Genomic DNA, 11,358 nt, shown 5'->3' with positions numbered 1-11,358 from the left:
CAGGCTCCAGGCTCTGAGCTAGCTGTCAGCATAGAGCCCAACGCGGGGCTCGAACCCACGAACCGTGAGATCATGACCTGAGCCGAAGTTGGACACTTAACCGACTGAGCCACCTAGGCGCCCCTGTTTTTCTTCAAATTTAGTAATTTAAGCCAGGATTTGTTTTCTTTTTTAAATGTTTATTTTTAAGTGTGTGTGTGTGTGTGTGTGTGTGTGAGAGAGAGAGAGAGAGAGAGACAGAGACAGAGAGAGAGAGAGAGGAGGGGCAGAGAGAGAGGGACAGAGGATCCAAAGCAGGCTCCACGCTGACAGCAGAGAGCTCAGTGTGGGCTCGAACTCATGAACTGTGAGATCATGGCCTGAGCTGAAGTTGGATGCTCAACTGACTGAGCCACCCAGGCGCCCCAACCAGGATTTGTTTTAATGTTGATAATTTTTTTATAAGCTCATCCATGAAACAGTATGTGCTTTGTCTTGAGATTCAGTTCCTTCTTCCTTGTCTGGAATATTTCCCAAATTCTATTTCTCAATAAGTTTTCTGTTCCATTTGTTGGCATCTGAACTTGAGGCACAGTTTTTATGGTGGACTGTCTTAGTCTTCAGTTTTTATCCTATACGCCCTAGTTGATTTAGTCTTGTGTTTTTCCTTAGCCATCCAGTTGACCATTTAAGCCTTATCTCTGTGCCACTGATTTGCTTTGCAGTCCTATTGATCTCTTTCCAGTCATTTCTAGTTATTTATTCGATTTGTAGTAATTGTATTGGTACTCAGTTTTTCTTAGCTCTCTCACTTCATTCTCTTTAAAACCTCATTAAATTCTCTTATACAATTTTGTATCCTTTAGTTCTGTAGTGTAAACCACTTAGAGGGAATCTGTTTCAGATTGCTTTTTCTTCCAGATTTAGGTCTTTGACTGTCATTTGAATGCTATAATTAAAAAAATCATAAAACATACAGGAAAGTATGAAAAACTCCTATATACCCAATTTAAAAATTGCTTACAAGTAAATATATGTAGATCTGTGTAATCCCTACCACATCAAGATATGTTAATGGTAGTTCAGAAATTCCCCATATTTCCCTTGCATGTCACTATCCCCCACATCTACACAATAGTTAATCACTGTGTTCACTTATAGTTATTTATTTCATGCTTTTCTTTATAGTTTTACCACCAGTATATATATTCCTGTATAGTGCATTTGGATTTTGCCTGCCTGTGGACTTTATATAATCAGACCACATTGTTCGTATTCTTCTGTGACTTATTCTTTTTTCTCCACATTACATTTGTAAAAATCCATCCATGTTTTTGCATGTATATGTTTGTTTTGTTTTCCTTGCTGTATGCTATTTCATTATATTAAGGTTCTCCAGAGAAAACGAATAGGATGTGTGTGTGTGTGTGTGTGTATATATACATATATACATATATATGTGTATATATATGTATATATGTGTATATATGTATATCATATATATGTACATATATACACATATATATGTACGTGTATATACATATACACACACACATACACACATGTAATAAATGGAGGGATTTATTATAAGCAATTGGCTTACGTGATTGTAGGAGCTGGTAAGGCTAAATCTGCAGTGTGGGCCGGTAGACTTGAGACTTAGGAGGGTCTGTGTTGCAGATACATCCAAACGCAGTCTGCTGGAAAATCCCCTCTTGGTCAGTGAGGCCAGTCTTTTTGTTCTGTTGGGGCCTTGAACTGATTGGATGAGTTCCCACCCAATTATGGAGAGCAATCTCCTTCACCTGAAGTGCACTGACGTAAATGCTAATCTCATCTGAATACATCCTCCAAGGTGATATAAAATTAGCCATCATAGTATGTGTACTACAGTTTTTCTATTTTACTGGGAATGTGTGGTTTTTAGGTTTAGGCATTTATGAACATTAGTATTAGAGTGTGTGTGTGTACGTGTGTGTATCTCCTAATGCATGGAATCGGTCATATTGTCTAGAATATTACCTAGGAATAGGATTGCTATGTCATAGGGAATGCATATATCCAACTTTACTAGAAAATATAAAACCCTTTTGTTAAACAGTATGCCAGGTGCTGGTTATGTTAGGTGCTCTGTATCCTTGCTGGTGCTTGGTATTGTCAGACTTGTTAGATTTTACCAATCTGAAGATTTAATTTGCATTTATTGGACTGCTCAGTGAACACCTCATCATGTTTACCTACTTGATGTGGGCCTGTTTTTGTCCATGGTATAAACTTGTCCTTCAACTTTGTGAATTTTCTTGAATTGTCTTTTTTTATTTCTTCCCCTCCTATTTTCTCTGTTCTCTGTTTTTAGAACTCTTTTAGATGTTAGACTTCCTGAATTCTCTACCTTACTTTTTCTCTCCTATTTTCTATCTTACTGCTCTTCTTGAAAATGTTCTCAACTTTATCTTCCATTTCTTCCTTTAAATGTGCTATCTTTTTTCTATGTATTCTATATTTATTCCTTTTGTACAGCATCCTAGTGTTTATCTCCAGCTCCCTTTAATTCTGTTTATTCATCTTTGTCCTTTGTGAGAGTCTTTCCTCAGATGTCAAGTGGTTTGGCTCACTGTTCATATCTAAGTTTATTTGGCACTAAAAAGCTGACTGGTAGTTCTGAAACCTTGAACAAAGCCAGCCAAGTAGAAGGTGATGTTTCTATTCTTAAGTCTTTTCACTTGGGTAGATCAGATTTCTAAGAGCGGAATCCTCCAGTCGCCCTACCGTGAAAAAGTATAAGCCTGTTGAGAATCTGGTGACAAAGAAAGATGGAGGTTTCAGTCTTCAATATCAAAAGCTTTCACTTAATTTTCAGCATAGCACCTCTGCCTTCAGCTCTGTCTGGTGTCCCTCCATTCACTATCTCCTTGTTTTACCCCATCCAGAAAATAAGACTGAAGTCTTCCACCAGAGCAGGGAAGGGTGGCACTGGAGACGGGATTAGGGAGGCTGGGGGGTCGGGGGCGGGGGGGAGAGTGCCTTACCGCTTCTTAAAGAGACTTTCAACTACTACATCTATATTCGTCCCACCTTCCAGGGCGTGCCAACTTTAGTTAGGCACATTGGCTTGCTTCTTTCACTGAAGACAATTTACCGTGCCAAGGGAATATCATCATGAGTTTGTATATTTTAATACTTTTACCCCATTTCGCCATCCAGAATTTTGTGGCCAGATAGACAAAAGTAGTATCCTAACAAAGGTTTCAGATGGAAAAAATATTTTTAAACTGTATATAGCTATGTTCTCTCTTCCTTAGCCTTTCCTTTTTCAGTTTAACTGAATGCCTCGTCATAGTCTTGTTTCTGTTTTAACTTTTCACGGGTGTGTTTATGATTAGATAAATTTATGAGATGCTTGTATTTCATCATTAGTTTAGTATCTTTGACTTGGGTAAACTACACAAAAATATATTTATGACAAATAAAATTGTTCTTGTATGTTGGTTTCTGGAAATAGTTCTAACATTTTATTGTTAACTTAGACGAGTGTGTTGTATATGTTTCTTTGTTTGTTTAACAGAAAACATCTGTTAACTTGGAGCTTTTCTTTGAAGAGATATTTTCAAATACTTTGACCTCAAATCAGAACTAATCTTGGTTTTTAGAAAAAGTAAAGTAAAATCCCAAAGGCTATTCTTTATACATATTTTCATCACTTTGTACCTCTAGGCTGAATTTTTTGAGTACGATTTACTTCTAAAAAATAGAAAGGATGGTATTAAAGGTTTTGTTCACTTTTGAAAGCTAGATGTTAGAATTATATATTTTGAAATTCATCTGAATGCAACTGGGCACGGCATTAAACAGCTTTTTTAAACATGAAAACCAAAACCTGAAATCACTGAAGAAAAAGACATTTCTCGAAAGTGGTAATTATGTACAACAGTAGCAGTTCAAAGCAGATTATCCCAGTCTCTCTTTTCTGTTTGTTAACTACAGTACCACTTTGGAGAAAATGAATTTTGTTGAACTCTAACTAGGGGAGAGTTGGTCCTATACAGCTTCAAACATGTTCACCAAAGAACGAATAGCTATTAAAAAGCAAGGGCAGATGCTGGTAAGAAATATAAGAAAAGATGAAAAGAAGATTTTCCCATAAAAATGGACAAAAACGGTTTAGCTTCAGCAGTTTTTACAAATCAGTGCTCTATATAGTGTGGAGTTCAGCAGTTGTCCCCAGATCCAGCGGACTTGTCCTGCCGTCAGTATGACTGCGTTGACTGACCTTTTGCCTTTGAATTCAGGGGCCTGACTCCCAAGCCACGGTGGGAAGATGCATGATTTTCCCCTTCCTCCCACTTTGCATTCGGCTGCAGTTCCCCTCTGTCCACCCGGGCAGTATAAACTTTCAGGGACATCTGAAGAAAATTCACAAAGGGCTCCTTCCTCCTTGCCTTGTGTCAAGGGTGAAATCAGCCAGGGTAGAGATGTTCCTATGCAAGTTATTTGTGTTACCAGTTGTTTGTTCAGCCCCCTTCAGTGCATATTTATTGATTCTCTTTTCGGTTTTACTTTATTGTTTCATGACATGTTCTGTCATTCTCTGCAGAGGCCTAACTAACAGAGAAGGAGAAAGAGAACTACCATTCATTGAACCTAGTATGTACTTAGCTTTGACTTAAATATGCTTACATAATCCTCCCGGCCATATGGAGAAAGATAATGTTATTCCTGTTCTCTAGATGCAGAATCTGAAGAGTGATTTTCTCAAATCACCCAGCTAAGGAGTGGCAGATCCAGGGTTTAAACCTATTCGGATACCACAGCCTAAGGTTTTCTGTTAAATGCACAGGACCCACACTTGCCTTTCTTGGTCAAACCTTATTTCAGGACTGCAAAGGTATTTTTGCACTGGACATAAGCAGTAGCTCTGAGACCTTAGTAAGCAGGGAATTCCTTGGTTTTCATAGTGTGAGGGGAGATGTTGGAATCGCTTGGTTTCAGGAATCACTGCACAGAAATGTAACGTTTCTATATAAGAAGAAGGTTATGCACATTTTTATAATGATGTTTTAGAAATCAAACTAGGGGTTCCTGGGTGGTACAGTCTGTTGAGAATCTGACTCTTGGTTTCTGTTCAGGTCATGATCTCACAGTTTATGAGTTTGAGCCTCACGTCTGGCTCCACACTGCTGGTGTGGAGACTCCGTGGAGTCTCCCTTTCTCTCCCTCTCTGCACCCCCCCTCCCCCACTTGCGTGTGCCTGTGCGTGTGTGGATTCTCTCCCAAAATAGATAAGCTTTAAAAAAAAAAAAAAACCTTAAAAAACAAAAAAGACTTTAAAAAGAAACCAAACTAAAGATGAATTCTTTAGGGGTGCCTGAGTGGCTCAGTCGGTTAAGCGTCTGACTTCAGCTCAGGTCATGATCTCACGGTTCATGAGTTCAAGCCCAGCATTTGGCTGTTTGCTGACAGCTCAGAGCCTGGAGCCTGTTTCACATTCTGTGTCTACCTTTTTTCTCTCTGCCCCTCCCTAGCTCTTACTGTCTCTCTCTCAAAAATAAATAAATGCTAAATTTTTTTTCTAAATAAATAAAGATGAATTCTTTAAATTCCAAGGCGCTTGGTAGAGCATGCAACTCTTGATCTTGGTATATATTTATAATCCATCATTTCATCTTGTCTTCGTGTTGACTTGTTTTTATGTTTGCCTATTTCCTATTGAGGTAATCAGGGGAACAGGAACTTTATTATGAACCACCTAATATTTAACAGAATTCCTGGGTGTGTTGTTGAATGACAGTTTCTAACTGGTAAACTTTTACGAGAAAGGATTCTTTCTTTGCCTTTAGATTTAGCATCTCTGCTTTTCTGGCTCTTTTTTGTAGAATAGACCCATCCATTCCCTACCCTGCTCAAAGATTTTCTATCATGCCTTTCAAATTAGAGATGGGAGGGAGGCTCTGTTGATCTAAACTGCGGTGCTATTCTTTATGTAACTTCCAAAGTGAAAGAGAGGGCAGTACAGGGTAGGCAATGAGAGGGTACAGTTCCTGTAGTAAAAATAATGCAGCTTTCTTCAAAAGTCCATCATGATTCCAAAACGGAAATTCATTTTCTTGTCCTCTGAGGCTACATTTTAATCAACCCATATTATGAGTGACTTTAGTTATTGGATCCCATTCCTTATGATTGGAAGTTTGACTGGACTGGAAGTGAAATCCAGAGCTGACGTGCAGGTTGAGGTAGAACTGGGAGTTGTATGTTGGGTCTCTTCAGGTTGCTGTGATAAAGAGAAAAGCACAAACTTACTTAGTCTTTTTTGCCCAATACCTAGAGGTAGCCAGGAAATACTCTTCTTAGCTGGATAAGCAATAGTCCCGTTGTGAAGTGCGCTGGACCAGCTCTTTCAGTCTCCCCATAATCCTCCAAGTAGGCCAAGAACGCCATCTTCTCTTCTGCCCTACACTCCCATACTGTTCAGACTTTAGAAGAAATTCAAGTGAAAAATGCCTGCCACCATTGCTTGGATTGTCTTTAGTTTAAGTGCCACATGCACTGTAAAATCATAAACTCCTGAAGGAGTAAGATGGTCTAATCCCTCACTGAAATGTCTCTGAATACAGCTGAGCTATAAAAGGACTTAATGTTAAATAAACAGTGTTGAGTGCTTATTGTTGTTGTGAGACTCTTATAAAAATTCTAAAGTGGCTTTCCATGTTTATTACTCAAAAACAGATAATATATATTAACAAAAAGGAAATAATAAAAGCAGTGTATCAGATGGAAAAAAACGTTTTATATTTAACTTTGGTGTAGAAATTTTACCTTCTACTTTTTTAGACTTACATTATAATGAAAATTTACTTAGGAGAAATGTGTCTATAACATAGGAAAATGGGAAGTTGGAATTATATGGATCATTCACTTGAGTATAAATCAAAATATAATTGCTTTTAAAGAACCAAAAGGTGGATACATTTTATTATAGTAGAAGGACCATAATGGATAGAATGTCGGGCTCTAGATTAAAAAATTATTAAAGTTTAATTTGAACTACAGAATCAGAGATATCTCAGGACATTAAAAAAAAGTGTTTCCTTTTTTAAGGATACATTAAAAGTAGACTCTTAACTTGCTAAGTCCTGTCTTTCTGGAATATAACCAATACTGGAATAATACTGTTGGATAAGTTTGCAGTTCTAATTAAACATTTTACTTTAGTATTAAACGGTATTATTTTAATATCTGTTCTGTGTATTTTGGAGGTCTTTTTGTTGTTCTGTATTTTTTTAACAGCGAAATTACATACATTCTTTCTGATTTGTTTTGTTTTTAATCAGGCTCACTTGGGATTGCCTTTGAGAGACCATGATACTGGCTGGCTCTTGATGCCTTTTGGCATCCCCTTTCATAAAATCAGGAGGCAAAATACTGAAATTATCAGAAAAGTAAACCATTATTCTCCGGTTTTTAAAGTCTGTCACCAAAACATGACCCAAAAGCAAGAACAATTTCTGGAGTCCATTAGTTTATGACTCCTGTGTCCTGTAGATATTATCGACGTTTCTTGCCTAGACTTCACATGCAGACACAGAAAAATGACTGTATCATAGGAAAGAGCACGTCATTGACCCATGGCTAGAAATCGCAGAAGTATGTTTCTGTTGCCATCCTGGCCTACTATATGGCTCAGGTTCTGGAATCAGCTGTGCTTTCAGTGATTGCTGGCATTATACGTAGGTGAGCCCACTAAATGGAGCTTTCTCATTAACAGACATGAATGCTGGGGTCTAAAGTATGTTGAATATTTGTATTGATCAACTTGAAGAGAATATGTTAATGTAGGAATTTCATCTATCATGGAGTTGACTAATTGAATATAGAATGTGCTCTAACAGGATATGAGCTTTATTTTCCTTCACTTTTCCTACAGGATAATGAAGTGTTTTAAAAAGATAAACAATATTTTCCCCCCTTCTAGAGCAGGCATGCTTTTAGCTAGTTATCCCTAACTGTTGCAAGTTTATTCTTTGTGTTCACAAGTTTTATTTTCTATATTCCAGACGATTCATAGAGATTAGCCACAGTTTATTTAACAAAGGAGACACACCCAAAGCAATAGTGTTTTTGCTTTTTTTTTTCCAGAAAGAATTCACTTGCTTACTTTTCTTAAAAACATCTTTCCCATTTCATTGAGGCAGATTTGGAAGTCAAACCAGAAACTTCAGGCTCTACTACGATGGAAAGCACTTCGTTGGGGAGAAGCGCTTTGAGTCCATCCACGATCTGGTGACTGATGGATTGATTACTCTCTATATTGAAACCAAGGCAGCAGAATACATTGCCAAGATGACGATAAACCCAATTTATGAGCACATAGGATACACAACCTTAAACAGAGAGCCAGCATACCAAAAACATATGCCAGTCCTGAAAGAGACACATGATGAGAGAGATTCTACAGGCCAGGATGGGGTGTCAGAGAAAAGGGTAAGCTACCATGAAACCACACTTTCTCTTCTTCTGTTTGGGGTCCATGTAAAAACAAAAGCCATTATTGCCAGAAGAGACTGACTTCTCCACAGAGCTTTGAAAAAGATGTGCGTTTTCCCTAATGTCTGGTTTCTGTGGTGCCGAACTCTGCATATATCTAATTCTTGTTCAGTTATGTCAGGTATATATTTGTGCTCCATATTATTTCCTATTTTATCAGTTTCATGGTTTTAAAACTATGTTGAAAAAAATGTCCCCTAATAACAAAAAGCTCAGGACTTTGGGTCAGAAGCATGACTGTGGTCAAGGAAAGATAGCTGTATCACATGAGAAATGGAGGGGGTTGCACAATCTATCAAAACTATCTTTTTATTCCCTTTATAAATAGTTCTGTTCTTTAGCAGAATGATATATAGCCATACTTGAAAGTACGTAGGATTAAATTCAGTCTGTCAGTATCTTTTACTGTTTTGGGAATCAGTCAGTCTTGAGTAACAGGAATGTTTATCTCCTTTGGGACTCTTAAGAACTAATTGAATCAGAAAGATTTATTTTAATTACAGAAGACAATTTAAGTTTTCCATTTGTCATATTTTAGTTGTAATATGTTTAAAGTTAACATCAGAAGTTTCAATTCCTTGGCATTACTATTTACTCTGGAAGATGATCCCTGGCTGCCTCTTTATCCCAAAGAAAGAGAGTGAGAGAATTTCCTGATGTGTTATATTGTGTGGGATTTAGCTGGGAGAATTTTATGTATTCAAATTGGAATTGTGTTATTCACTTTATATTTTTGAGACTCTCCAGCTGCCATATTAAAGAAATGGCAGTATTATATAGTGATTTGAGCTTGGATTGTGTCACCAAATAGATCTGTGGGCAATTTCTACCATTTTATCAGTTGTGTGAGCTTACTTCATGTCACTGAATTTGTCTGTGCTTTGATGTTCTCATTTGTAAAGTTATAATCAAGTTGTTGTGAGGGTTGATAGAAGGAGATAGTATGCACAAAATAATCCCAACAGTGGTTGGCACATGGTAAGCACCCATGAGTGTGGTGGCAACGTTACTGTAACAGCCATGTTACCTCAAGGCAGTATCCTAAAATACTTGCAGTTATCTTGAAGTATTTAGGCACAGAATGGAAATTTAAAATGTTCATTGTCTAGCCTAAATTTTAGTTTCTGGCAAATCTAACTCAAAGTAGCATTTTGCAGCTACAGAGAAACCAACATTTTAAATTCCAGACTGTCAAGAATTTGTAGAAAAAGGTTTTTTCATATATTCATGTTTGTTAGGAACCCTAATCTTTTTTGGAAGTAACAAGAATTTAGAATCCTAATTGCTTGCTGTATTTAATATTGGTCTTTTCATTCTCTAATTCCCATTTTCTCACTTTTGGTTATTTTCTATTCATGCTATTTTTCAGTCATGCTTGTATTTACATATCTCTAATACTGAAAATACATTTTATGCAGATGTGATAGAATATTCTAAGTCAACATTTCTGACTGTGTTTAAAATGTGTCCACGTGAATTTTTTAGGGTTGATTGGCCTAATGATAACCTTTGCTAATGTGTTCTGGATTTACTTTTCAAAATCAAGAGACTTGAGCTAAAGACATTTAGCTATTTCCCACTGGGCTAGTCATTTAACCTCATAGGGTCTTGGCTGTTCCTCCTACAAAGTGAAAGTAGTATTCACAGAAGAAAGAGCCTGAGGTAGATGATGTGTAGGGGACCCTTGTAGCTCTGGGATCCGTGATTCCCCATGTATACTGGCAGCAGTACCTGTTACATTGCCTGGGTTGTCTGCCGCTGGCGGCCAGCGTTGGCCACGTGGAGTGAGGTGGCTGGCACCGGAAAGTATTGCCCTCCAGCGGTACATAGTTAAGGATCATTTAAAAAAATTTTTCTCTTTGCTTTAAACTGCATGCATCTTAAATCTAGTTGGCTTAAAATCTACTCACTCAAAAATAGATTTATTTTATTTATAGGTGTCATCCAACAGGACAGGGATGATGACCTGTTCAAGAGCTTGAAACATTGATTCCCTGTCACAGTTGATGACATTTGTAAGTAAAGACAATCATGTTTAATTGATTTAAAATATCTCTTGACACAAGTATGATTTAATAAGTATTTTACTGGATCCTGAATAGCTAAAGTCCCTCTTGTCCACGAGGGGCTTACCTTTCCCTCAGAGGTGAAAAGTGTTGATTTCGCAGGAGTTAGTATGCTGTCGTGGAAGGTTTACTGGTATTGGAGTTATGAGCTAGGTTCCAGGAATTGATTTCATGTGTCACTTTGGACAGATTGCTTTACTTCTCTGAGACTATATTTCCCCACCTTTAACAAGAGGGCTTTGGACTAGATCTCGAAGATGTGGTTATTGTTCATAGTCTGTCATCCTTCAGGGAGTGTAGGTGTTGTAGGAGACTGAGAACACAGTACTAGGAATAGCACTGAAGTCTGGTCTTGAAAGGGGAGATCTGTTTTTAGCTTATCTACCAACTAATTGTGTGACTTTAGGACAACCCCCGAGCCTGTCTGGACTTCAAATTCTTCATAGATAAGAGGTTTTCTCTAAAACAGTAATTTTACAAGATTTTAATAGATGCTTGCTGCAAAAAGGGCTCTGTGCTCAAGTAGGTTTGATGAAAACAATTTTTTTTAACTTACCTGTTTCTTTTCTGTAGGCCTCTCTGGTTTGCTAATGACCTAATATGTATTATGGCTCTCCAAGAGTGTTCCCAGACTTATCTGAATCACCTTGCCACTCTTCAGAAAATTATTCAGGAAAATAATATATCATGAAATCCACTTGGGGAAATTCTGAATCCAATATCTTTTAACGTCTTTCCTTGTTCTAAAATTAAAGGGTGAGAATTCCACGCG

The 11,358-nt window shown here is 37.5% G+C and overlaps 1 protein-coding gene across 2 annotated transcripts in view; it reads left to right on the top strand.

Annotated features, from left to right (window-relative positions):
- The window catches only part of CHN1 (chimerin 1), a 154,109-nt gene that overhangs the window by 56,908 nt on the left and 85,843 nt on the right, over positions 1–11,358 (top strand). Inside the window, exon 4 of one of the 2 annotated variants that reach the window (XM_077751139.1) lies at positions 8,169–8,457. In XM_077751139.1, coding sequence (XP_077607265.1) covers positions 8,169–8,457 — 289 coding nt within the window. Of the gene's footprint in view, positions 1–8,168; positions 8,458–10,511; positions 10,536–11,358 lie in introns of those variants that run through there. The other variant, XM_077751140.1, reaches the window with a different exon arrangement.

Source organism: Crocuta crocuta, unplaced genomic scaffold (assembly GCF_008692635.1).
Source record: "Crocuta crocuta isolate KB4526 unplaced genomic scaffold, BGI_CrCroc_1.0 scaffold219, whole genome shotgun sequence".
In the NCBI taxonomy this organism is placed as follows: Eukaryota; Metazoa; Chordata; class Mammalia; order Carnivora; family Hyaenidae; genus Crocuta; species Crocuta crocuta.
Note: the sequence above shows the minus strand (reverse complement) of the source record. Positions and strands in the feature narration are given on the sequence as shown.